The following is a 27522-nucleotide window of genomic DNA, read 5'->3' on the forward strand; positions in this document are numbered from 1 at the left end:
ACACCCCCTCCCCACATGCCTGCTCCCAACCCAAGCTTTGACCCCAACCCTGCCTCTGCTTCATGTCTCATGCCAGAAGCAACCCAAGATTCTCCTGCTGCAAGTTCAGTTGTCATCTCTCAGACAAACTCTGTCTCCTCAGTGCTTTTGGCTGACATTGTGAATCCTTCACTTGGAGGTAGTCAAACATCTGTTCTACCATCCATGTCTGCTTGTGGAAGAAAGTTCTCTGTCTGGGAACAAGAATCTAGGATGGTTGAGGTCCCAGGGGCTGTAGTTGGAGCTATTCAGACGCCACCAGCAGTGATCACACACTCTCACTTCATCATTCTTAGACAATCTTCTCCTTTATCCACATCCCCTCCTCACACACTTGAAATATGTAGCACATACAATAGATTGCATCATAGATTGTGCCCCCTCTCCCCCCTGATCAAATCTGTACTTGAGCAAAAACATTGTCAACAGATCCTTCTATTTCCAATGTTTGCTTCTACTTGCATGCAATCCAGCCCATCCCCTGTCCCTGTTGTACACCTAGAATCTGTTAAGTACAGGTTTACCCTCAGGTGACCAGGCTTCAGGACCAGGTGACAGGGGCTAAGCCCAGCTGACCAAAGTCAAGGCCAGGAGACAGGGGCCAAGTCCAGAGGACCAGACTTAAGACCAGGAGCACAGGAATAAGACCAGTAGCATGGGAATAAGACCAGTCTTGGAGTGCACACAAGGGGAAGCTAGTCCAGAGTTGGATCTACCTCCCTTGGTCTCAGCTTATGTGCTGTACCCTTATGCAAGCCAGGGAGAGGTCCAGGACAGGGGCCAGGGATAGTTTAAGGCTTGGCCTTAGCTATAGAGTAGACTCAGAGAGTAGTACAGGGTTGAGGGTAATACTAAATTGATATTCTGACTGGAGTGCTATGAAGCATGTACAGGGGTTAAATACATGAGACCAGTCTGGGATAATGAACATGAAGCCAGACTTGTGAATAAGCTATTAGCAAGATGATTAGCAAGAGTGTGGACAGCCATAGGGGCTGTGCTGAGGCTAATAGTCAAAGTCCAGGTGACTGGCATAACTGGGGTCAGACACAGGATTTGTACAGTAAGCAGAGTCAGACAAAAGGAGACTAGGCTAAATATAGTACAAACAAAGGAAAACAGACCGGAGTTATGTCTGGGTGACCTGGACATGGACCTGGGAGGACCAGGGTGGAGCAGTGCAAGGCCAGGAGGCCAGAATGGACTGGAGATAGGGGTAAAAGACCAGGCTTGAGTTATTCAGGCCAGAGTTGGGTTTTCTAGGCTGGACTAGGACTGGGCTTGACCAGAGATAGGGGCTAGGGGTCCAGACTGGACTGGAATTGAGTCCAAGGGTCATGGATATGACAGAACCTGACTTCATTCACTATAAAATGTAAAAGTTAAATACAACAGTGTGATCTCTAATCTCTGCTCCAATGGCATCACCCACCCCACAAACCACAGAATTACCCCTCTTTGCCAACACCAACCTCCTGCAGCTCATCCTCAAGCATTGTGACATGAGGGATCTTATGACATTCACTGCCACATTGACCACTAATGCTAAACATGTCAGATGGTACTTAAGGCATCAGCTTGATGTCATCTGCACATCTTTCTTCCCCAACATCTCACTGGCATTCTTTGTGCATGGTGCAGTGGTGTCCAGATCAGCTGCACCAGGTAAGTCATTCCCACCAATGCCTGTGATTGGCCATTGTCTGACCTCAACATATACATTCCTCATCACAGCCACATGCAACTCTATAATCTTCCACACAAACATCATTACAACATCATCTAAAATGGAAAACTTAATGTCCAGAACTACTCCCCTTCCACCATTTTCACTGTCACCACCTTCAGAAATGGTCAATCACCAATCAACCTCATTGTCTCCAGAACCACATTAGCCCTATCTCCCATCTTCCAATTCTATTCCACCACCATCATGAACTTCTTCTCCACCAACTCCCTATAATGCACATATCACCTCACCCTGCATCACTGTGCTATGATCAATACATTGAGCCTCCATCAATGCACCTTCTCCTCCAGTCACATCCAAGCACTTCTAAATTACAAATTCCACAGCTTCTGGTTAATCTCCTGCAAAGAAACTGACCACCCCACCTTTCACATGCTGAACCCAAATCAGATCTCTGAACAATTGGGGCTGGTTGTCACTTTGACTTCACCACAGTTCCTCATCACAGCACAAACCCCTCAGCAACATTCTACTGTTTAGGAATCATTGATGCCATCTGGATGCTTGGAGGACAGATCTATGGCTCCACCTCATTATGTATGCCCCTCATCCTCCACATCATTGAAGATTGCTCATACATCATTCTCTGAGCATCAAAACAATCACTCATAAACAACAGTTATGTCATCTACCACCCCACCCTCACAGTACTAATCTCTTACATAAACTTGGACATGCACTCACTTGATAGAATCACTTGTAGAACCACTTGTAAATGTAAATAACTACATCATGTCATAACCATGTGTTCACTCCAAGTCCTTACTCACTCCATACCCTCTTCCACCAGTCATTCACTCACTCTGCACTAACTCCACCCAACTTCTGTTGGTTATGAACCATCTCTGCTCTGACAGCTGTTGGACTTGTGTTGCTCTCCTACCAGACCAAACAGACTCTTCTCTGAGGGGTCATGTGACTACCTTTGGACTCCTCCCTGACAGTGTGCAGTCAGGTACTCTGCAGTGTGTGCACTGCATGGTCCAGTGCCTGGACTGTTTCCTTTTCTGGATGTTCTATGTTACCTGTTCATATGTCCTCCATCTGCCCTTCATTCATCATCTAGGAAGTTTCACTTGAAAATTTCTGGGTCTCCATATGTCAGTTCTGATTCCAGTTACTGTACCTCCATAGTAGTATGAAAAAGCATGTATCATACTCTGCCATTCCTCAGTACAAATATCAACTTAGTTCCTACTCCCTCTGTCTCTGTTGTGTGTCTGTTGGAGTTACCTCTGTCTGTCCATCTGTACTCTCCCTCTGAAATATGAGGGCTGAGATTGTGCAAGGGGGTAGCACACAAGCTAAACCCAATGCCCTCACTCTGCTCTGCCTTTATCTTGGCAGACTGTGTTCCTGCCAACACTTCACCAGTTGGAGTTCAGTTCTTTCTGTCAGACTTGCTTCCAAACCTCTCCCCAGACCTCATCCAGTGTCAAAGTTGGGCAGAGTAGGCCTGGAATTGACAGTATATTCATACTCACACTTGTATGATCTCATTTTCTGTCTTCCAAAAAACTTACACCATTATGAGGACTCAAGCTCAATCCCAGAGAGAGGTCACTGAGAACCTTGCTGTTGCACTAGCTAATCTGCATTGACTCCTTTCCATTGTTGAACAGTTCCAATCATTCTCTGCTCAACACCGCTCTTGTGCTGAAGGCAAAAGTGCTTCACAAGCTGGTTGCTCTGACCTCCACCCAACCACTTTCCATACTCTGTCTCCTCATAACTGAGATGATGGACCCAACCCTGACCCTGATGACCCTGATGGTGATCCCAATGGTGGGGGCAGCAGTGATGGGGATATCCCTGAAGACCTGGCTGAGCCACCAGAGGATCCCCTCATAGCCCTTGCTAGAGCTGTCCATGCACTTGCATGGTCTAGTTTGTGCACTGGGGACTCCACTCTGAAAACCAAAGTCCATGAGCCTGACACTTTCGATGGCTCCAACCCTAAGAAACTCCACAAGTTCCTTGTACAATGCAAGCTGAACTTCCAAGACCACCCCCACACATTCCACTCTGACAGAGTGAAGGTTACCTTCACTCAGTCTTATCTTAAGAGTATGGCTCTGGCTTGGTTTGAGCCAGACCTACTAAACCCTGACAATTATGACCACCCACTCTGGATGGATGACTATCATGAGTTCTTACAAGAGCTCACAACTAATTTTGGTCTGCATGATGCCATAGCAGATGCCATCCAACAACTTGAAAACCTCACTATGAAAGATGGTTCTTGAATTACCAAATATGTTGTGGAGTTCAATTGCTGGGCTTCACAGGTCAAAGACTATGGTGTCAGCACACTCTGCCACCACTTTTATAGCAGACTTCCAGACTGCATCAAGGATGAGATCACTCACATAGGAAAACCTTCTACCCTTGCACAGCTCCATGAACTTGCTCAGACTGTTGATGCATGCTACTGGGAGCATAAAGCAGAGATCTTGCACACCACCAAGTCTACCACTGACATATCGCAGCCTTCCAGCTCTGACAACAAGTCTAAATCATCATCCTCCACCTCCACTCTGAAGTCCAATGCCAAGGGTAAGGGCAAACAAAAAGATCTGCCCAATTCTGACATGTCCAAGTCCAATATTGCCCAACTTCTGGGCAAGGATGGCAAACTCACCTCCACTGAATGCCAGTGTAGGATGAAGAACAACCTCTGCCTCTTCTGTGGTGAGGCTGGCCACTCTGCTAAGGACTGTCCCAAGTCTACCTCTCACACAGCCAAAGCACATGTGGCCACAGCTGGAACTCTGCCTCCTCTGCTTGTGGAGAAGGCAGAGCCAAAAAATTAGTCTGCTCCTCCAGGGAGCTTGCACAGCCTGGAGGAAGTGTTGATCCCAACTGTGTGCAACCAGACATCTGACTCAACTCATCCACTCTCTCTAGTCCCAATTCATTACTTCTGTCTGTAACTCTTCTTGATTACTCTGTTGATACCTTTTCTGTGTTGATCAATTCTGGCTCTTCTCATTGTTTTGTAGACCTGTCCATAATAAAAAAATATGCTATTCCTGTTTCCTCCATTTCTCTGCCACTTCTGCTCTGCTTGTTTGATGGTAGCACAAATGCTGTCATTTCCCAAGAGGTAGATCTTTCCCTCTGCTTTCCTTCCAGCAATGTCAACTCTGTTTCATTTTATGTGACTCCATTGGATTCTTCTTGTTCACTGGTGTTAGGACACAACTGGCTCACCTGCTTCAATCCATCAATTGACTGGGTACTGGGCAGTATATCATTCAAACCATTGTTACAGGGAATGCCAACACCCCAGGCACCTTCATCACCTTCCACTGCGACCTCTGCTCCAGATCTGACACCCCCCACTCTGTCTGCAGTTCCATCTGCACCTCTGACAGACTTGCTGTGCTCCACTCTGCTCATCTCACTCATCAATGCTATGGCATATGTCAGAGCCTGTGCTCTCCCTGGCTCTAGACAGTTTCACTTACAGCTCTCCACTGATGATGGGAAGCTTCGTGCATCCTCTGCTTCTTCTCCACCTCCTGACCTCTCCTCAGTCCCTCCTGAGTATCATGAGTTTGCTGACATCTTTAGTAAAGACAAGGCTACTGAACTTTCACCACACTGCTCATTCAATCTCAAGATTGACCCTGAGGAAGGAGCTTCTCTGCCCATTGGCACAATCTACTCTGTCTCCACCAGAGCTTGAAGCTCTCCACACCTTCATTGATGAGCACCTTGGCTATGGTTTCATCAAGCAGTCCACCTCTGCTCATGGTGCCCCTGTCCTCTTCATAAAGAAGAGGGACAGTTCACTCTGCCTCTGCATAGACTATTGAGGACTCAATAAAATCATGAAGAAAGACCACTATTTGCTGCTGCTCATCTCCAACCTACTCAACTCCCCAAGCTGCACTAAAGTCTACACCAAGATTGACCTCCACCATGCCTATCATCTAGTCTGCATTGCAGATGGAGATGAATGGAAAATGGCTTTCCACACTCGTTATGGTTCTTATGAGTGGCAGGTAATGCCATTCAGTCTGACTAATGCACCTGTGCTTTCCAGTGATTTGTTAATAGCATCTTTGCAGACATGCTCGATGTCTGCATCATGGCATACCTCAATGACATCCTAATTTACTTGCAGGATGTGGAGCTGCACCATGAACATGTAAAAGAAGTACTCTGCCACCTTTGAAAGCATGGTCTTTATGCCAAGCAGGAGAAGTGTGAGTTTCACTCCAACTCCATCGAGTACCTCAGTTATGTTCTTTCTCCCTCTGGTCTCACCATGTCTGCTGAGAAGGTTCAGGCAGTCTGCAACTGGCCTGAGCCGCAGAAGGTGCGAGACATCCAATCTTTCCTTGGCTTTGCAAACTTCTACAGACAATTCATTAATATCTACTCTGACATCATCATTCCACTCACTCACCTCACATGAAAGGGTGCTCCTTGGAACTTTTCTGAGTGTCACTCCACCTTCCTCCACCTGAAGGATGCCTTCAGCTCTGCTCCTGTCCTCACACACTGGGTTCCTGATGCTCCACTCACAGTTGAAACTGAGGCCTCTGACTATGCCATTGCTGGCATTTTGTTGGCCACCTGCTCCGATGGTGAACTCTGCCCAGTTGCTTTCTACTCCTGCACCATGACTGCACCAGAACTCAACTATGATACCCATGACAAGGAGCTGTTGGCTATCTTTGAAGCCTTCTGCCATTGGTGGCATTACCTAGAAGGTTCTGCCTTACCTGTTGATGTGGTGACAGACCACAAAAACCTTGAGTATTTCTCCACCTCTAAGGTCCTCACTTGTCAACAGGCCCACTGGTTGGAGTACCTTTCACAGTTTAACCTTTCCATCCACTTCCAACCTGGCCACCTGGGAGCCAAACCCAACACACTTACACACCATTGGGACATCTACCCAAAAGGGGGAGATAGGGACTATGTGCAGGTAAATCCTCACAATCTCCACCCAATGTTTACACAGGAGAAACTCACATTGTCCCTCTGTACCACCACCCTCATGGCACCTGTACTCCATGCTGCCATGGTCTTTGATGTTGAATGCTTGCATTCTGACATCATCTCTGCCCTACCATCTGACCCTGTCTCCGCCAGCCACCTTCCAACTCCAACTAAGCCTTGGTGGTCCCTGGACTCCAACAGTCTACTCTGCCTTGACAGTCACATCTTTGTCCCTGACATTGATGACCTCCACCTTTGAGTGCTTTGGTTCAAGCATGACCATCCTCTAGCAGGCCATTTCAGGCAAAACTGCACCCTAGAACTCATCCACAGGGACTATGTGTGGCCTAACCTCCACTCTGACATGAAAGAATACATCAGGTCCTGCACTGCCTGTGGACAGAACAAAACTCCATGGCACCACCCCTATGGTCTACTGAAGCAACTCCCCATCCCAGAGAGACCTTGGAACTCCATCTCCATGGACTTCATCAAACACCTCCCCAACTCTGATGGCTACTCCACCATCCTTGTGGTAGTGGACTGCCTCTCAAAACAAGCAGTGTTCATCCCTACCCACAACTCCATCACCTCTGCTGAACTCACTAAGCTCTTCCTCACCCATGTCTTCTCCAAGCATGGAGTACCAGCTAATGTCACCTCTGACAGAGGTCCTGAGTTTGTCTCACACTTCTTCCACTCTCTAGGAAAGGCCCTGGATATGCATCTTCACTTCACTTTGGGTTACCACCCAGAAGGTGATGGCCAGACCAAGTGAATGAACCAGACCCTTGAGCAATACCTTCATGTCTACTGTAACTACCAACAAGACAATTGGGCTGAGCTGTTACCTCTAGCAGAGTTCATTTTCAATAATGCACCAAGTGTGACAACTGGAGTTTCTCCCTTCATCACTAACAAGGGATATCATCCAAACCTGTCTGTGGTCCCTGACCAGAACTTCACCTCTCCAAGGGCTCACAACTATGTCATTGAGCTCCCCACCCTTCATGACTTCCTCTGCTCTGAAATGTCCACCACTCAGCAGCACTACCAGGGTCCAGCAGATGCCAAACACATACCTCTGCCTGAGTTCAAGGTCAGAGAACAGGCCTATGTCAAAGCCAAGTACTTCTGCTCCACTTGTCCTTCAGAAAAACTCTCTGAAAAGTACTTAGGCCCATTCACCATCTTGGCCAGGCCAGGTATGCACTCCATCACCTTAAGCTCCCTGACTCTATGTGCTCCATACATCCAGTCTTCCATGTCTCACAACTGGAAGCCACAGTGGCTAACCCTTTCCCAAGTTGACAACAACCTCTGCCTCTGCCAGTAGGTGTCAATGGTGACCTTGAGTATGAAGTGTCAGAGATACTTGACTCTAAGAATGGACTGCCATTGCCACCACTGTCAACTCTTGTATCTAGTCTGCTGGGCTGGTTATGAGAACACCAACAAAGAAACCTCTTGGTTGCTTGCAACTGAGCTGGACCATGCTTCCAACATAGTCTCTGCTTTCCACAAATGCTATCTGCACAAACCTGGCCCATATCAACCTCCACCATAGTACTCCACCCACGTAACCTTCCTCTGCAGGCCAACTCTGCCCCTTATCAAACTACCTTAAGTACTTTAGAATTTTCTCCACTTATCTGTTTCACTTCTCAGAATCACAAGCGATGTCACAAGTCTATTGTGTAGTAGTACAAAATATACAAACAAAAAACAAAAGAGAAAAAAAAAAAAAAGAATCTACTCTACTCTTCTATTGCTTGCTCTCCACCACCCTCCTGTCCTTCTCTGCCTTCTGGCTCTCCCCTGACTTCTTCCTCTTCCTCATTATCCCCCTCCACACCTTTGTCCACTTCCTCACACTGCCTCTCTGCCACCTCTGACAGAGGCCTCTTCCAACCACTGCCTGTGTGCTTGAGCTCAGCCATCCTGGCCTCTTGTGCATCCTCCCTCCTCCTCATCTCTGCCCACTCTGCCCAGGTGCAGTACAGTGCCCACTCGTCAGCTGTCCACTCTGCAGCTGCTGCCATCCACTCCACTGCATCTGCCATCCTTTCAAAGGCCAGAGCAGCAGCCTCATGTGCTTCAGCCTGCTTCTCCATGGCCTGCAACTGTTGCTCCCACTCCCACTCTGCCCACCATGTGTGGACTCCTGCACCTGAGGGACCCTCAAGCAGGGTTGCTGGGTCATCTTCCTCTCTGCCCACCTCCCACTCATTGTCTACCTCTTCCATCTCCATCACTCTCTTCTTCCCCTTCCCTCATGGTCTCTTCTTCTCCTCTCCTCAGGAACTCCCTGTCCCCACTCTCTTCCATGATGGTCCTGCCACCACATCCTCCCTTGTCCAACTACACACCTTTTTTTTCTTGTGGCAGGGCACACAGGCCCTGGTCTTGCCTTGTCCTGGCTTGCACTACCCCACTGTCAGACTCACTACACAGCAAGTACAGGGGGGCCACCTGGTCATGGTGACCACCACAGAGGTCCCAGGGACCCTCTGGGCAGTGTTACTGTCATACACTGTGCCACATAGTCTAAGAAAAATGAAGCTGCAAGTCAGCTCTGCCTGACTCATGGTACTCCATCACTCACCTCTGCACAGCCTTGTCCTGCCAAGCCTGGGCCCTCTGCCTCTGTATTTCTGCCTCCTCCTCTGCTGCCTTCTTCCTTTGAGCTTCCTCTTCCTCCTCTGCTCTCTTCCTCTGCTCTGCCTCCAGTCTCTCCTCTTCCACCTTCTGCCTCTTGGCCTCCCCACACTTGGCCTTGCACTCTTTCTCCCTTCACTTGGCCTCCTCTCATCAGCACGCCTTCTCCACAGACTTCTCTCACTCAGTGTCAGTGGAGTCATCAGTCAGGACGACCAGCTCTTCATCTGCAACTTGGGAATAGTCACAGACATGACCAGGGGTTGGTTGGGGGGTTTTGCTCTGGCACTGGGAAGGCATGATGATGGGAGGAAAGGACAAAGGTTCAGTATCCTGACATGTGTTTTTTAAGTGGTACTTTGAACTCTGATGAAGCTCTGCTGTGGCTAAAGCCATTCTCCTCAAGGCACTAAAATAATTTCAAATGCTCAATTTGTGTTGATCCTGTCCTGTACATGTGGCCCTAAGGGGGGGGCACTGTCATAACCATTGTGAGTCAAAGCGTGGTTCAGTGGTGAAAACCAACCAAAACCAACACAAAAGTCAAAAAGAGTGAGTGGTGGTGTGCCTATGCAGTACCTAGATGGTAGAACCTTTGATTTGGGTAGGTTTTTGCAAGCTACAACACTCAAAGATGAGTGCTGAGGGTTGGGGGTGCTGCTGATGAAGAGGGAGCAAGAATGTGATAGAAAGCGATAGGGTAGACTGCTGTCAGCCTACAGAAGGATGGATGGCAATTTAATTCAATGTCCTAAGCTGCACTGAGCTCAGGGAGGGCTTGGAGCAAAGTATATTGATGATAGACAAGGATAAGTGAAGTAGATGATAGTTGGACCCTTAATAAAGTCTCAACTATCAAAGCTGCTGAATGAATTACTGAGTGATGATAAAATGCAAGCAAGAGGGGCTCTCTGACATCTTCTTCTTTTTTTTGCTATCTAAGTACAGTGATTTACATACAGTACAGGGGTGTTGCCCATGGAAAACAAGGTGCAAACACTTGGTAAGTGATTGGTAACTGATGAGTAAGGAAGGTAAGTGATGGGTAATTGTCTTGGAAAGCATTGGTAAGCATTGGTAAGGATAAGCAAGCCAAAAAGGTGAAGGATCAGTAAGCAAAGTCAAAAGATTGGTAGGTATTGGCAATAGGTGAGTCAAAGACAGTCAAAACATCAAAGTATGAGTCAAGTAATGTCAGGAACTGGGAAAGCACACTGGAATCACATTAGGGGGAGGCTGTGCATGTCACATCCCAAAGAGATTGCTTCTAGGCCAAGGTGGGATGACAGAGAGGCAGCACTGATCTGATGCCAATATAGTACATCCAAAAGTGGACAGGGTGAGTCAGATGTCAACAGGGGTCAAGCTTTGGGGGTCTGTGGGGTGACAGGAGCATAGGGGATCACAACTTTCCCCCCCAAACCATCCTCTCAGTGAAGCAAATAAAAACTTTGTGAATGAGGTTCTGTTGGAAGAGAGGATGAATGGGGAGTGTCTTCTGCTGTATCATACTGTAGCTGTTGCAATCTTGGAAGAATGATGGACAAGACTGGTATGAAGCCATTGCAGGGAGCAGGGAGGAAGGATCCATATGCTTCTTGGACTGGAGACTGAAATGACCACATAAGACCTTTCCAAGTGAATGACAGACCTGAGGCAACCAAAGAACATCCTCCTAGAGGTCATACTGACTAAAAGAACACACTGTCCAAGCTGGATGGGCTGAGAGGGCACAGACAAGGGTGGGATGTACCAGGATGCTTCAGGATGGAAGCTGGTAGGAACTCCTGGTAGATATATGTAGCCATGGTCCCTAGCAAAGGGGACAAGCAAAGTCATTGATGTGGAGGTGGCCATATCAGAAGAATTAGCAAAATGAGCATCTTTTGGAGGGAGTGCTGTAGAAATGTGTGGAGTGTGCAAATCCTTTCCAATTTTGGAAGGTAGGATCATGTGGCTGAGCACTACAAGTGAGTGTGGGAATGGTCTCAGTATCTGCAGAAACAGCAGAGATATGTCAAAAACTGGAATGCTGTACACAGGCACTTAAGAATTTTAACCAGCACTTAACTCACTCCCTTTCTTTTTCTTTGGCACTGATGACTCATTCTTGTGTGAGGGATGACTGCCAACATTTCTGGCTGTCCTTCTTTGCATGAGGGCTATGGTTTTCATTTCCATTCATCAGCTGTATCCATGTCCACCTCACCAAACACCTTTGGTGTGTGACACCATGCATTCACTCTAAGTCCTTACTCACTCCATACCCTCTTCTGCCAGTCATTCACTCACTCCACACCAACTCTGCCCAACTTCTGTCAGTTACAAACCATCTCTGCTCTGACAGCTGTTGGACTTGTGTTGCTCTCCTACTGGACTGAATGGACCATTCTCTGAGGGGTCATGTGACTACCTTTGGACTCCTCCCTGACAGCATGCAGTCAGGTACTCCACAGTGCACACACCACATGGTCCAGTGCCTGGACTGTTTCCTTTTCTGGATGTTCTATGTTACCCATTTGTATGTCCTCTGTCTACCCTTCATTCATCATCTAGGAAGTTTTACTTGAAAATTTCTGGGTCTCCATATGTCAGTTCCAATTCTGGTTACTGTACCTCCATAGCAGTATAAAAAAGCATGTATCATACTCTGTTGTTCCTCAGTACAAATATTGACTTAGTTCTTACTCCCTCTGTCTCTGTCTTCTGCCTGTTGGAGTTACCTCCAACTGTCCATCTGTACTCTCCCTCTGAAATACAAGGGCTGAGATCATGCAAGGGGGTAGCACACAAGCTAAACCCAATGCCCTCACTCTGCCCTGCCTTTATATCAGTGGACTTCATTCCTGCCAACACTCTGCCAGTCAGAGTTCAGTTCTTTCTGTTGGACTTGCTTCCACACCTCTCCCCAGACCTTGTCTAGCATTGGAGTTGGTCAGAGTAGGCCCAGACTTGACAGATGGTCAGAAACCTAGCATTGAAGTGGGGTCAATGTTTGGATAGGTGGATATGATTGTACATTGCACCACAAAATTGATGAGATATCTCCCTTTTTGCAGGTTATGCATTGGGAAAACAGGGGAGAGTTATCAACTTGTCCATCATGTGGGAGCTCTCCTAAGGTGCAGCCCATTGGTGATACACAATGCATGTTGCCAATGTTGATATTGCCATTGATGACAACTTGAAGTGCTGGTCTCCCTCACTCTGACTGAAGACTCGACAGAAAACAATCCTTCCCTCTCGATCATGGAGGTGAGGGACTATTCATATAATCCCTCTCAGAGTCCAGTTCATGGATGGATTTGGCATCAACATCATTTCTATGCGCAGTTGTGCCTGCATCATCTTACACGACTGACCCGCCCATCGCCAAATCAGATTAACATGTTTGGACCGCAAACCTTGCCCAACAGCTTAGTCCTAGGACATACGGAGTTCACTGACTTAGCCGGTAGTTGTAAGTAAGAGATAATAGAACGCCATATCTTTTCTGAAGGTACCTCGAGGCCAAGGGCGCCCATAGGAAAGGCAGTGCTAGGGAGTTAGTGGGTTCCCAGATGGGATCATCATGTATGATGCTTTAACGGTTTAGTCCACCTCGTGAAACGCGTTGCTTGAGGCGATGCAGGTTTTCCCGATCATATTAGCGCTGCCTTCGCCTTTTAAAAATGGACCGGACTCCTCCATTGCCACCTCGATACTCCCCCGTTATCCTTGATCGCCTCTCCGTACACAACTAACCTGCAGCGAGTCCGTCGACGAGTGCCCGTATCCAACGTATCCAGACGACATGGGCATCCCGGGCGGGTTCGGTGAAGACGTTTCCTAGTCGAGTGCCGTCTTACCTACTCATTTGTTCACGACACAGGTGCTACCCTCGTCGGGGGTTTGATCTCCGCCATGTATGTATTACTTTGCTAGATTCTGTTACCTCTCCCCTCTGATGTCTCCGTGTCATGTCAAAGGTTATATGGCATAACGACTCTCCAGGTGCGCTCTATACAGAATATTCAGACTCATGATCTGCTTACTGGTTATATAGACCTATGTGTATTATATGCACGACACTGCGGATTCCTCGATCATAAAGTTTATTGTTGCGGCAGTATGGTGAGTTAGGGCTATCTTGCGGCAGGTCTCAAATCCGCTCATGCCAAGTCAGCGTTCTTGATTCGTTACATGTCGCATTCAGTGAGTATTTGGTGCGTCCATATGAATGCTTAACTAACGGGCGTTTAGTGTGTCACATCTTGTATTACTACCTGGTGAGACTGATGCGTTTCTTCCTCGTGGCCCTCGTGCTCAACTGCTGCAGATAACCAATTACGGCAATCCGTTGAGTTTGGAGTTTGTTATTTGGTTCGTTTGCCTTCCATTTCGAAGTCATGTCCTGCTGATGTGACATGGCAGGTCATTCCCGGTACGCACATCTAACTTCTACATGGCGCCGATTCGACTGTTGTCTCTGATTAGGCGTCACTCATTGCGAATGTGGGTTCCTTTCATCTCACTAGCCCTTATAATAACATTTTAACCGTATTCCAGTTACTCGTAATCACTATAGCTCAACTGTAAGTGACACTCGTTTATAGATTGATGCTCATAAACCGAATGTGGCGATGTTGCTAGATTCTTCGCACATAAAATATATTACCGTATGTCGCAATTAGCCTGCTTGTCGATATTTTGTTGATCAACATTTAGTTTGCCGCCGTCAAGTGAGATGGTTGGTAACCGCCCCAATTGTGAGTACATTTATTCGTAAGGACGAGGTATCATCCAGTGACGGGATCGCGATAGATATTATTAGTGATAGCTCACCTCGGTGAGTTTTTTTAAGGAATTACGTTCACGAGGTGTTTCCAACGATATTTTGACAGGGTTTGGCATGGGTTTGTACTTTTCTTCCACCCCGAGACATATATTCTAATCAAGATGCAGCGACAGTTATTTTAATGTACTCCGATTTGTTCAACTATCTTGACAGAAATACTAATCTCCGCTTTTAGGCTCATCAATAATGAGACCAGCTCCCTCTCGCAGGCTAGGGTAGTTTCGTTAACAGATATATTGGTGCAGAGCCTCACGGGTAATCATTCCTAGTTTTATTCCGCGACGCCTGCTGTGTCCACCGTCGTACTGGCTGAGGTTTTGATTACGGCGGCACTCTGCATACTTTTGTATGAAAGTGGCTCCCGCTCCGCAATCCCAAGGTAACTCCAATTGGTGTCGGCGGTTCGCTCCTACCTAACGAGCTCTGCCTAGAACGAAGCGCATGTTGGACACGCTTATCATATATGCTGTCAACCGGTGTTTGTTGACCCTGTAAGTTTGATCCCTCTTTTCTTTGTAACTTGTGGCTTGACTTTTCGTCGTAGACTAGTCGCCATTGCAGAGGTCTCCGTAGTGCGTGTGACCTGTTGCAAGACAACTGTAACGCTCTCACACTTCCTTCAGGACGCTAGCAACTATTCTGCCTGGGTAATGGGATTAGACTTCATCATTGGCAAACGTCGGTCTTCTGAATGCCGTGCACAGAATTCCCCTTCTTACTATTGATTAGTATACGCGAACTCGCTCCTAGCATCGCTGAACACCCGGGAACACCTTCGATCCCAGGGTCAGGGTTCAGGTACCGAGACAGACGTACGCGTCGATGCTGTCCATTTCGCAAACCTACAGCAGCTTTCGGAGGATACACGGAGTTCAAAGGATGAAGAACGGCATTTCGAGGTTCGCAATGCGGCCGTTATCAATATTGGTGCTGTTCCGGTCCGTGATAAGCCTACAACCTTGTGAAGAGAGGGGGAGGTGTGATTCGAGTAGTTCCATCTTTATATTCGTCATCATGTCCCAGGTATCATCACTGGATATATGTATCACCTACGTGCACGACACTCATCTTGCGTCGTGAAGCTACAGAAGGGTATGTAATTTACGGTGAATTTCATCGTCACATGAATCGAGTGGTCCCGATAAGAACCTCGGTAACGGTTGTCCACGCGGTGAGTATGTGGTTCCCTGGTTGCCCGCTCATGGGCACAAGATTATGTTCTTCTGTCTATCGTGTCTGGGCATTTACCGTAATTGTAATTGAGGGGGATCTGAAACAAGAGTGCACCGCATTTCTGCTGAACTCTCCTACGAGCGTTCTTGGGTGCATCGGTTTTCTTGGGAGTTGCTAGGACGAATGAGGCCGGGCAGGGCGATAGCGGAGCAAGTGACGACGATAGCCCGGCGACGACGTTTCGGACCTCGACGCGATCGTCGAAGGCGATTCCAGTCATGCGAGGATTTTGGCCACAAGGGACCATTCATTCCGACTCTTTCCGATATCGCGGTCAGGTGACCAGCTTCGACGATATGCTGTACCAACTACCTGTGCCCATGATTCCATCGAACATGGTACCGCATCGGCGTCAGCCATAGTGCTCAATGTTCGGGCGGGATCAATATGAGGACAATGTCCATGTCCGGATAGATGGATATGGGCTTCACAGATCCTTCGCCCTTTAAAATGTCAGACTTGGTTGTCGCGTTTTCAGATGAATACGCCCTCTCCACGCTCAACTGGTCCCTCGACTCCATACTTCGCAGGAAGTTCGCCTTATACAAGTTATCCAAACAACATGGTCCTCCCGGGCGGGTTTGGTGAAGACCTGTCGTAGCCAAGCACCTGCTTGTCTGTTAATTCGTTCGCGATAGGTGCCACCCTCATCGGGGGTTTGGTCTCTACTATGTATGAACTACTTCGCTTGATTTTGTGACGCCTCCCCTCTGATGTTCTTATGCCATGTCAAGGTTATATGGAATAACAACTTTCCAGGTGCGCTTTCAACAGAATGTTCAGGCTACCGCTCCACTTACAGGTCATGTAGAGTTATGTGTACTACACACACTGTTCTGAGGATGCCTCGACCATAAAGTTTTTGGCTGCTGCCATATGGTGAGTCGGACTATGCTGGGACACCCGCTCAATCTGCTCACGTGATGCCAGGATACTTGATACCATACATGCTTCGTTCAGTGAGTACTTAGTGCATCCAAGCGGATATGTGACTAACTGCTGATTAGTGTGTCATATGTTGTATTACTATCTGGTGAAACTGACGCATCTACTCCTTGTAACCGACATGCTCAATTATTGTACTCTGACGAGTTTAGAGTATATTGTGTGGTTCGTATGCAGTCCATTTCAAAACTGCATCCCACTAATCATATGTGGCAGGTCACTCCCAGTATGCATACCCCAATTTTCTACAAGGCGCTGATTTTGAATGTTCTCCCTACTTAGGCATCGGTTCTGGTAAATGTGCGTTTCTTTCATCTTGCACGCCTTTATGATAGGGTTTGACCGCATTCCAGTTACTTTTGATTACTGTTGTTCAATCGTAAGTGGCTCGCTTCTGTAGTTAATGCTCATAAACCGAATATAACTAGCTTCTTCGCACATAAAATATATTACCGTATGTTACTTCAACCCGTGTGGAGATTTTCTTGATTGGCATCCAGTTTGTCGCCTTCAAGTGAAGTGGTTGGTGACTGCCCCAATTGTGAGTACATTCCTTTGTAATGGTAGAGGGATTGTCTAGTGATATTGTCATGATAGATACTATCAATACTGGTTCACTTTGGTGAGTTTTTTTTTCGTTGCGCTCACGAGCCGTTTCTAACAACATTCAACAGGGTTTGAAATGGGTTTGTGTTCTTCCCCCGCGTGAGACCTACTCTAATCAGCTGGCAGCAATGATTGTTTCGATGCACTCCTATCAGTCCAGCCATCTCCATTGGCATACTAATCTTTCCTTATAGGCTCACCAAGAACGAGACCCGCATTGTTACGCAGATTAAGGTCGTTTTGTTAACAGAGATATTGGTGTACCGGCTCGCGAGCCGTTACTCCTAGTCTTCCGCTGTAATGCCCTTTGGGACCCTCGTCGTGCTCTCTGAGGGTTTGATTATGGTGTCACTCTGCGTGCTTTTGTATGTGACTAGCTCACACTCCTCATCCCCAAGGTGACTCCAGTCTACATCAGTGGTTCACGCCTAATGGACTCCGCTTAGAACGAAGCGTCTCTTGAACTCGCTTATCATCTATGCTGTTAACCGGTGTTTGCTGACTTTGTAAACTTAATCCCTCTTTCGTTTCCGACCGTGACTTGATTCAGGTTTTTCATTGTAGACTAGTCACCATTGCAGAACTCGTCACGGTGCGTATGGCGTATCGCACTGATGTCACTCTCAATTTTTCCCCAGAGCATTAATCACCAGGAGGCATGGGCTACAGGATTGGACTTCATTATTGGAAAGCGTCAGTCTTCTGTGCCTCGTAAGCGGTGGACATACTACCCCTGCTTACTATTGAATAGTTTTCGCCAACTCCCTTCTAGCGTCGCTGAATACCCGGCAATATCTTCGATCCCAGGTCTTAGGAACTATGACTGATATAAGCATCAGTACCATCAACTTCGCAAATCGGCCACATCTTTCGGGGGATGTACAGAGTTCAACGAATGGAGAAAGGCGTTTCTGTGTGCACGAAACGGCTGTTATCGATATTGCTACCATTCCAGCATGCGACGAGACTGCCCCGGAATTACGAAGAGAGGGAGAAGTGTGATTCCAGTAGATTCATCCTGAATTCGCCATTCGGTACATTTTATTTGCACAAGATCGATGTTTCCAGGTATCACTGGATATTGGATATATCACCCACATGCAAGATGCCTCTTTCGCCTCGTAAAGCTACCAACGCGCTACAATTTGCGGTCTAACAGGTGAATTTCACGCCATTCTCCTTATCTTGGCTGGCGATGACCTCCGTGATGTACTGGGAATGTGTTATATAGGAATATGATACAGCCTCTCGGTTTTGCGTTTGGCATCGACACATGGATGCTGCATTCACCACCCATTGCGGGCCTCATATCCCAAGCAAGCGCAAACTTCCATCCCCTTAGTTCGCTGCACAGTCATCATGCAACAACCGAAATGCGCATACATAGCCACGATCCAGTACAAGACTGATGCTTCACACCGAAGATTGTTTTGTTTTAGCACGAACAGCGGTTGTCCGATACTTTTATATAGAATCGATCAACGTTTCATCGTGACAGGTGGGTGTCGCTTTGAGTAACGCTGCAAGACCACTGCAAAACAGAGGAATTGAGGGATACCTAACTATCCTAGGTACTGGCAATGATTATTCTGCACGTTTTGCGTTTCACTAGCAACCAGGGGTATGTATTGAAAAGCAAAACCAATCGTTGCGGGGGGGAGAGAGTTGTCGTTGTCACTCAGGTAGTTCGAGTTCCCTTGGCGCTGGGCGCTCGACAGGTCGTCGTCTGTACTAACCTTTGTGTACACATCATATACGGCGCATCCTGACAAGGTATGTTTGTACCTGAGCTACTTAACAGCAGAGCCACTAGTGAATCAATGACCGTTCCAATAACAGATCGGATCAACGATTTGAGACCTCAGACCTTGCCCAATACAGCCTATTTATTGTACAACGAGGATTTGGTTATGGAGCGATGTGGAATCACGATCAGAACCACCGAAAAGCCGGCAAACTTCGCAGACTCATACGGTAGTTCACACTCCTGCGGCTTGCAGTTCATAGGTAAGAGATATCATAATACATGAGCCGTTGACACTCGGTATTTTTTTTCCCCATTTCGTGGACTCTTCGCAAACAATGAATTACCTGAAATCCTGACGACCATACGAAATGCGGCGCTACTACAGAAATGGACCAATTGTCGGATTCGATCATTGTCAGTGGGGTGTCCATCATCTCTGGTGGATCAGGTGGACATTTCGACGATTTAGTCTACCTATGAAGAAATGCTGCTTAGGCGTTGCAAGCTATCCAGATCATACTTAATGCAGCCAGGCTCCGTCCTTTAAAAACAGCGCAGTTTGCTCCATTTTCAGCCTGATACTCCTCTCCACCCTCGATCATTTCCTCGAGCCCACACCCCACTACTTATTTGTCAACGAGTCCGCCAAATACAAGTTACCGAAACGACATGGGCATCCCGGGCGGGTTCGGTGAAGATCTGTCTTAGCCAAACATGGTTTTTCTTGCTCATTTGTTCGTGATAGGCTCTACCCTCGTCTGTGGTTCGGTCTCTGCTATGTAGGTATAGCTTGCTTTATTCTGTCATGTCTCGCGCGCTGATATCCTTGTTACGTATCAAGGTTATATGGCACGATGACTCTCCAGGGGGTTTTCAACGGAATCCCCAGGCTAGTGCTCTGCTTACAAGTTATATAGACTTATGTGTATTACATGCACTACTCTGAGGATGTTTCGGCCATGAAATTCTTGGTTGCTACCTTATGGTGAGTTGAGCGACTTTCGGGCGCCTTCAAATCCGCTCACGTGATGTCAGGGTTCTCGACACCCTACATGTCTCTTTCAGCAAGTATTTGTCGCATTCAAGTGCATGCGTGGTTAACAGCCGATTAGTGTCTCATATGTTGTATCACTACTTGGTGAAACTGATATGTCTAGTCCTTGCGATTATCGGGCTTGACTGGCACTGCAGATAATCAATTACGGCGTTCCAACGACTTTGGAGTATATTGTGTGGTTCGTATGGCGTCCATTTCATGGCTGCATTCCACTGAGATACGGCAGGTCATTCCCAGTATGCCCACCCCAACTTTTACAGGATCCCAATCTAAAATGTTTTTCCACTTAGGCATCACTTCTGGTGAATGTACGTTCCTTTCATCTCAAGCTCTCACGATAAGATTTAACTGTATTTCTATTTCAGTTATTTGTGACTTGTGTGGTTCATTTGTAAGTGGCGCTCTTTCGTCGGTCGACACTCATAAAGAGAATGGGACTAGTTTCTTCGCACATGTAATATATTGCCGTATGTCACATTCGACTCGCACCTTGAGATTCTTTCATTGACTAGTTTACAGTTTGCCGTCGTCAAGCGAAACGGTTGGTGGTCGTTCCAATCTTGAGTCCATTCGCTTGTGACAGAAAAATGCCGTGCAGTGACAGGGTTGCAACAGATCCCGGCAGTGCTAGTTCACTTCGGTGGGTTTTTATTGAGCTTGAGAGGCATCTATAAAGATATTTCAACAGGCTTTGGCATGGGTTTGTCCTTTTCTTTTCCATCACGAGAGGCCTATTCTAATTGAGAAGCAGAGGCGGTTATTCTGATGTGTGGCAACCTGTCCAGCCCTCTGCACAAAAATACTGGAAATTGACCTTTCATACATAGGATCATCGATAACAACAGTAACAACCTTACCCAAATCAGGGTATGTTTGTTAACATAGATGTCGGTGCACTGGCTCATATGTCGTTATTCCTAGTTCCACGCCGCGATACCCTGTGGGGCCTCCGGAGTTCTATCTGAAGTTCTGATTACGGCGTCACTCTGTATACTCTTCTATGACGGCTCTCGTTCTGCATTCCCAAGGTGACTCCAGTCCACATCGATGATTGATTACTAACCAGCCCACTTAGAACGAAGCGCCTCCTGAACACGCTTATCATCTATGCGGTTAACCGATGTCTGCTGACATTTTAAGTTTCAACCTCCTATCATTTAGAAGTGTGACTTGATTGAAGCTTTTTCATTGCAGACTAGTCGCCATTGCCGAGCTCATTGTGGTAGGTATAACCTATTGCGTGCTGACGACTGTGTCGGTCTCACACTTCCTTGAGAACGTTGATCACCACGATGCATGGACGATGGGATTGGACTTCATCATTGGAAAGTGTGAGTTTTCCATACCTTGCACGTAACATATGTCACTGAACACGCGTCTTACCGTTGAGTAGTGCATACTAACTCACTCCTAGCATCACTAATTACTCGGGAGTACCTTCGATCCAAGGCTTCAGGCGCCGCGTTAGATCTACGCAAGAATGCTGTTCACTTCACGAGCCTCCCGAAACTTTCGGAGGACGGAGTGAGTGAAAACGATGGATAAGGGCATCTTGACGTGCGGGAGGTGACTCTGTCACTGCCAAACTGTAGTTGAAAAACTACCGGCGTCGTGAAGAGAGGGAAAAACGTAATTCTAACAATACCATACTGAGTCCTCCGTTCAGTTTTTTGTTTCTTTGTTTTCGCCACGAGGTTTGCGCAGTAGTATGAAATATCTCCTACCTGCAAGGTGCTCCTATGTCTTGCCCCGTGAGGCTACCATGGGGCTGTATTTTTCTATTTTATAGTAGGAAGTTCCACCCGGCAAAGACAATTCGCACTGTTCAACTACAGCAGGGTGAGGGGTTAGGGGCCGCGAGATTAGGGAACTGAACTTCGCGGTCCATTTGGCTAGGAGGTAAGGACATCAGCACCAAATGCACGAGCTCACGGCAGAAAAATGTTAGACTTACTGAGCTAGCTGCCGTCTGATATTATCACACAGACGATGCCCTAGATCAGTATGCCCTGTGATATGCCTCAGAGGATGCATCTACCCTTCCAAATCATAACACGTTAGTTGGACTGGGCCAGGTATGCCATAAACACTTGTTTACCCGTCGGTCGCGTCCTTCTTTTCTGTCTGTGTGATGTAGGATCACATTCAAAACCAGTGGGTCAAGGCCTGCCAAATGCTAAGGCGGACTCAGCATTCGACTTGCAAAGCTTTCCCAGCTCGAGGTCCAATCGCTCCAATGTTTCAAATATCATGATACTGCCGGGCAGGAAGGACCAAACGAGCAGTAGGGATGGGAGACGTGTTAGTCCGTCCTTCGAACGGCAACTCTCCATCAGTCTAGCAAAAAGACCCCCGCAGCGGGTAATCCTGGGTCTTGGGGTATTACATGCGAACGAATGTCGGCAGTGAAAATATAGATGAATTTTGCTCGGGTGCGAGCTAGTGCTAGTTCCAGAGTCTTAGCTACAGGAGCCGTAGGTCAATTGACAGCAGAACATTCGATACCTCCCTCCCGCGTTGCTTGAAAGCGGGTGCTAGCCATGGACGCATTCTCCACGGATCGCAACCACGCAAACATGAGCTCGCCTCAACGTCTATGAAAGTATGCCGGCGTACCGATTAATTTGCCCAGCCTAAATCGATGCATAATCCTCAAGAACACCTGAACATCCCACATATTCCCAGACTCCCCGATGAGACCGTTCATGCCCAGCTTGGGCAGAAATGACCATGTCCTTACTTCCAGCAAATAGCTCGGCACGCACATGGGGTTCAGGTTCATCTTGGGGGCCGTGTCTAATATCGTAGTACCAACGTGCGAAGGAGTAGGTCGCAATTGTCGATATGGAGGCCATCAAACGTGCGGACTAGTGACACAGGATGTCATATATTCCCTTAGCCAGCCACTACCTAAAGGGATGAATCTATAACAAAGCTTTGCAAACTCACTCTATACAATGACTGCACATCGCTTGGCTTAGCAGTGACAGGATGCCCCGATGGACGAACAAATCCAAAGGGAACAAAGCAGGTCCATAGGATCCAGTGTTGGATACCACACGCTCCTCTGTATTTCAGAACGAGCAGATTGTGCTTGTCGGTCAATTGCAAACATAGCCGTCTCTTCGGTTGCGTTCCAACTGCTGTTTTTAATTGGCCGCTCAAGCACAATCATATCAGAAACCGGTGCGTCTTACCTTCAGCACGGATATGGTCCCATGGTTGCTGGCCGCTATCACTTCCCGAAGTACCCATTTTAACGACTTTGCGAAGGCAGATAGCGAAGAGTGGGTATTCCAGCATGTAGCTGACCTGGGAGACATGGTACACCGCGTCACTAGCTGTAACCTGGGTGCGAAGTACCATCCGAGGTACGTTCGAAAGGGGCAACATTGAAGGCCACACCCGACGTCATGCAGCAGTGGAAGGAACTTATCACGGAACCTCTGAACAAGCATGATGGGGGAATTGGACCACAGCGCAGTGAAAGCGATTTTAAGACCACAGCTGGTTCTGGTCTCGACACAAGAATGTTGAAACCACAGCATGTCATTGCACTTACCGCTTGATGATCGTCTCAGTCGTCACGACACAAGGAAATCAGACGCAAAATGCGTGAGCAATGTTTCACCATGACAGTTGGAAGCTTTACATACATGACGTTATAAGGCCTCTCTACAAAGCAAAAGCTGGAGTAACGCCAATAGAAAAACTCGAGGACATAAAATGATCCGATGCTGCCCGGTCCGAGGGCACGCTTCGTCCAGAGGAATTTGCTGTTGTTTGCCTTAGTGAAGTTACGTCAGTTTATTCCAGAAAATTGGCAGGTGGCGGTGCGTGGGACCTGCAAATTTTGGATCGGCCTCCCAGCCACAGCGGCTCGCCCTCGGCGGCGGGGACGGCCGTTCGGAGTGTCTGACGCCTCGTGACGGCACCGGCATCGTCGATCGTGGCGTGGGAGGTGCGCTAGGGTGCGCTAGGGAGCGCTCGGGACACGGAAGCAACACGTGGTGGGGGACTTACGTGTCAGGCACGTTATCATCAGGGTCCGCGCACGGAGAGTGGGACATCCCCGCACGACGCTGATCGCTTAAGAGACTGGACAGCTGGACCTCCCGTCCATCGTGTATGATAACTGTGTGATTTGGATTCGGAGGGGGTGCAGATGCGGGACCTCCATCGTTAAATTTATATCAATAATCGATCACTTCTGCGATCAGCAGCTAGTATTTGGCCTTCGGGCATTCTCATGAGTTCGGTGTGGGGGAAGTTTTGTGTGCTACTGTGCTGTGCTGACAGCTGTCATTACTCATTAATGGACTTGGCGACGTGTCTCGATAGTTTTCGGCTAAACTTGTTCTTGGCTAGTATACTGAGCTCAGAGCTGTCTAATACATTGTATAGTACAGTGTATTCGTGTTTGTCAAGTTGGTTCAAATCAGACTGCTGGCTCCACCGTGTTCGTCGTACAATACATATGTCATCTTTGGGTGCTGAAGCTGAAGAGACTTGAAGCGCTGAGTGCTGCATACTGAGTGTCCGTGTATTAGTCGTGCGTGCAACACCCCTTGCCCTGCTACCATAATACCGTAATGGCTACACGTCGCAGCGCCTGGCACACAGGACCTCAACGGCGACCTCAAGGGTCTTTCCCAATCGGTGCGTTTGCATTTTCTACCGGCTCATCTGCCAATTTGGCCAGCCCAGTTGCGAATGTGCGTGCCAATTTCCCCTTGTAAAGTGACTTTACACCACTTTATAATTACTTCCAGTACTTTACTGCTCGAACCGGTTTGTCGCCTCGAGGCATCAACACCACACTGACATAAGTGGTAAGGGCAGGTTTGGGTTACCGCATCTCCCCGCTCTGTGTAGGCTGGCAGGAGCCTTCCCTTCCCTCCAAAGCCCGTTCGAGTCATCCCCCGACATCTCCCACTCTTTGTTGCCACATCAGTGGCTGTTTGTGGTGAGTACCTGCCAGCAAGCGTTTCAGCGTTTTACATCCAACAGTTCACAGCACTATCGAGCTCAATTCCCTGGCCAAGCACGCTCACTCGCTGGAGCGCACCCCCAAGATCTGACTTGATCCATCCCTCGGTGAGCTCTTTCATCAGCCACCAGCACCTCCACTGACAGTTTCAAAACATAGATTGCCTGTATCGAGTACATCCATTCTCGCACCATGGTCCTGGCACTCTGGCTGGTGGCCAATCTCATATTTGTCAGCTGGGCGTCGGCCTACGCCTACGTCAACTGGCTTTGTCTCGTTCTCCCCCTGTCGACAATCCTCCTAACTAGTCCTCGGAGTCTGCCACACATGAGGGTCTCTGAATTATGGCCTGTGAGTATTTCCTCTCTTCTGCCGTTTTGTTAGCGTGTTATACTGACCATACATAGCTCCTTGCACCTGCAGCACTGGCCTTACACTGCTCGGCCAGCTGGCTGCTGAAACTGTTTGACCCATCCGGCGATGACGGAGGTGTTCAATTGCTTACTGTAGGATTCAATGCTAGGTCAGCACTATCATCCATGGTCTATTTCGTCCGTCGCAGATGACACATCACCCAGTGCATGGATGCATTCACTAATCAACGTGTTTTCATGGTGTCAAGCTGGTACAGGACAATCGCACGAAAGTGGATATTATCTTTTGTCAGTCTTTCCTGCTATCTCTCGCATGTTGCTTCACCCTTACTTCGTCTTTGATGGGCCAGACTGTCCCCAACTCAAGAGGGGAAAAGACGTCGTAGGTTCGACCTTCCCACGTGCCTCCTCAGTGCAGCGCTTTCAAGAATTACTGACTGGCATTCAGGCTTCAACTGGCACATGGTAAGTTGCTCGCTATGTATGCTATGTCATATCTCAACAGGTGCTAACACGACTCATCAGGCCCCAGGAGAGGCAGACACGGAGCTCACAAATCTTCAATCCTACAGACTAATCGAGGCTGTGGTGACACTGTACAACAACACGCTACTATTTGGCGCGACCTGCATTATACGCAGGTGAGTTGTTCATTCAAATATTGGTGCAACCAACCAACTCTAGAGACAGTGGCACCCCTTACTCTACCAGGTACGAAGACGTTCTAGTTTACTCCTCCAAAGACATAGAAAACATCGTCAGGTCTCGAATTGGGGGACCTCTATCTGATTTTGTTGATGAGCAGTGTGGACTGCTGAGGTACATGCCATCCCTAGCACCAAGGTGCCATCCAGTCTCATTTGATTCGTAGACAGGTAATCAGTGGTGCAGGCATGGACTGTTGCCCGTCAGGCTGGCAAAATACGGCTTTGGAAGGAGTCTCTTGCGAGCCGCCACCGCACTCCAGTTTGCCGAGTTCATGAGCTTCGTTTCCAAGTGGCGTGACAGTGTCTGTGAGGTGCTAAGAACGGATCCTCGACAGTTCCTTGGACGTAGACACTACGAACTTGCCCGCATCATCGTGGAGGAGTGCATTGAGTTCCCTGACCCCACTGTCCTGGCAATGTATCTTTTACCTCTTACCTCGTGGTCGGGACAACGGCCACCCTCCTATTACCTGTTGTGACGTCTCGCCAGCCTGATCTCACGTCCCTGGCAGAATTTTGTTCGCAGTACCTTGACTGGCCACTGGACGTCATTCAGTCCAGATTGGCGGATGCTCGTGCTGGTGCCACTGTACGTGCACTTCTACAGGTAAGTTCTGCGATTATAAACACATCCACCCCGCATCATCATCCACCATACCCAGCTGCCAGGCAATGTCGACGGCGAGAGACTGCGATGTGATCTTCGAGTCACAGGCTACTTCGACGAGTCGCTGTCCTCACCCACATACAAGCTCTCTGTTCCAATCCAACCCCTTGCAACATCGGGTGAGAAGAGCAATGGTGATCCTTTCTATGACATGGAGATTGTGGCGGTCGTGTTGGAATACTCGAGGCCTGACTTAGCACTGGGCTCTGTCTGTCCATCTTCCCCATCGCCTTGTGTGGAGTTTGCAGATGAGAATGCAGACGTTAAGGATACATCGTGTCTCGAAGCTGGAATTGATGATCCCATGAACGAGGGCTAGTCAGGCTTACTACACACTTTTTGTAGCATCGTATCAGCTCGTGAGTGGCATGCTACATGCACTTTTCAATCCATCCCTTACAATGCATGGGTAGAGATGGCTTCAACTTTGCTCATGACTATAGTCTGGTTGTTATGGTTAACATGTGATATATGCAAGAGAGCTTGGAGGAAGACAACATCCTATGGATAACTGTTCAATTTTTCAGGCAGCAGAGTGTAAAAGGCAAGCGTACACTGTGAGACCATTCGGCTTCCTCCATCGATATTAAGCCTCATGATATCTGTCCCGTCTTAGCCAGTATCCTGTATTGTCGAAGATGAAGATGTTTGTGTTCGCACCACCTGCCATTTGATTAACAGCTTTCGGCTCTCCGCGTTGGCCAAAACTGTGTCCACATTGTCTTAGCTCCCAATGGAGCATGTATGCACCCTATCATTGAAGATGTCCACGTTTGCATTTGCTTCGCGTTCACGTTTGCAACACAGTAAACAACTTTCGACTTTCTGCATCAGCCAAAACTATATCCACGTCATCTTAGCTGGGGTACTCCCCGATGGAACACGGTCCACCCTATCGTCGAAGACGATGTCACCTGCGTTTAGTAAGTAAATTCCAGCTCTCCTTGCTAGCCCAA

General features: G+C 47.9%; 6 protein-coding genes across 6 annotated transcripts; 5 read left to right on the forward strand and 1 right to left on the reverse strand.

Moving 5' to 3' along the window:
• Window positions 1–13000: 13000 nt before the first annotated feature.
• F5J12DRAFT_95008 (uncharacterized protein) lies at window positions 13001–15354 on the forward strand. Its single transcript, XM_051749787.1, has 21 exons — window positions 13001–13218; window positions 13275–13308; window positions 13372–13396; window positions 13449–13516; window positions 13569–13597; window positions 13646–13671; window positions 13722–13765; window positions 13817–13826; window positions 13880–13897; window positions 13952–13977; window positions 14036–14061; window positions 14111–14151; window positions 14207–14231; window positions 14287–14298; window positions 14348–14363; window positions 14416–14455; window positions 14510–14619; window positions 14672–14731; window positions 14785–14812; window positions 14864–14918; window positions 14970–15354. Exons 1-21 carry the CDS (start codon window positions 13197–13199, stop codon window positions 15203–15205), a joined length of 951 nt encoding a protein of 316 aa, XP_051599857.1. The 5' UTR covers window positions 13001–13196; the 3' UTR covers window positions 15206–15354.
• A 482-nt stretch (window positions 15355–15836) lies between these two features.
• On the forward strand, window positions 15837–17368 carry F5J12DRAFT_95389 (uncharacterized protein). Its single transcript, XM_051749841.1, has 14 exons — window positions 15837–16057; window positions 16112–16145; window positions 16208–16232; window positions 16285–16352; window positions 16404–16432; window positions 16481–16583; window positions 16635–16644; window positions 16701–16718; window positions 16772–16797; window positions 16847–16872; window positions 16919–16959; window positions 17016–17040; window positions 17093–17104; window positions 17151–17368. Exons 1-14 carry the CDS (start codon window positions 15952–15954, stop codon window positions 17216–17218), a joined length of 591 nt encoding a protein of 196 aa, XP_051599858.1. The 5' UTR covers window positions 15837–15951; the 3' UTR covers window positions 17219–17368.
• Window positions 16849–17570, forward strand: F5J12DRAFT_831041 (uncharacterized protein). The gene is made up of 5 exons (XM_051745731.1): window positions 16849–16959; window positions 17016–17040; window positions 17093–17104; window positions 17151–17422; window positions 17471–17570. The coding sequence occupies exons 4-5, from the start codon at window positions 17325–17327 to the stop codon at window positions 17532–17534; spliced, it is 162 nt and encodes a 53-aa protein (XP_051599859.1). The 5' UTR covers window positions 16849–16959; window positions 17016–17040; window positions 17093–17104; window positions 17151–17324; the 3' UTR covers window positions 17535–17570.
• A 1677-nt stretch (window positions 17571–19247) lies between these two features.
• On the forward strand, window positions 19248–20675 carry F5J12DRAFT_95488 (uncharacterized protein). The gene is made up of 12 exons (XM_051749855.1): window positions 19248–19462; window positions 19517–19550; window positions 19613–19640; window positions 19689–19756; window positions 19807–19835; window positions 19884–19909; window positions 19963–20006; window positions 20055–20064; window positions 20119–20136; window positions 20194–20219; window positions 20270–20295; window positions 20348–20675. The coding sequence occupies exons 1-12, from the start codon at window positions 19441–19443 to the stop codon at window positions 20500–20502; spliced, it is 486 nt and encodes a 161-aa protein (XP_051599860.1). The 5' UTR covers window positions 19248–19440; the 3' UTR covers window positions 20503–20675.
• A 1636-nt stretch (window positions 20676–22311) lies between these two features.
• On the reverse strand, window positions 22312–23335 carry F5J12DRAFT_95400 (uncharacterized protein). Its single transcript, XM_051749842.1, has 3 exons — window positions 23026–23335; window positions 22778–22971; window positions 22312–22695 (listed from the first exon to the last, which is right to left on the reverse strand). Exons 1-3 carry the CDS (start codon window positions 23219–23221, stop codon window positions 22462–22464), a joined length of 624 nt encoding a protein of 207 aa, XP_051599861.1. The 5' UTR covers window positions 23222–23335; the 3' UTR covers window positions 22312–22461.
• Window positions 23336–25010: 1675 nt separating this feature from the next.
• Window positions 25011–26933, forward strand: F5J12DRAFT_939007 (uncharacterized protein; the record flags this gene model as incomplete). The annotated part of the gene is made up of 9 exons (XM_051749658.1): window positions 25011–25169; window positions 25226–25341; window positions 25397–25578; window positions 25641–25657; window positions 25718–25833; window positions 25904–26011; window positions 26084–26306; window positions 26390–26506; window positions 26562–26933. 9 exons carry the CDS (start codon window positions 25011–25013, stop codon window positions 26883–26885), a joined length of 1362 nt encoding a protein of 453 aa, XP_051599862.1. The 3' UTR covers window positions 26886–26933.
• Between the last annotated feature and the right edge of the window lie 589 nt (window positions 26934–27522).

The sequence above is a fragment of the Pisolithus orientalis genome, assembly GCF_024613125.1.
Source record: "Pisolithus orientalis strain OTSU chromosome Unknown F5J12scaffold_14, whole genome shotgun sequence".
Lineage (NCBI taxonomy): Eukaryota > Fungi > Basidiomycota > Agaricomycetes > Boletales > Pisolithaceae > Pisolithus > Pisolithus orientalis.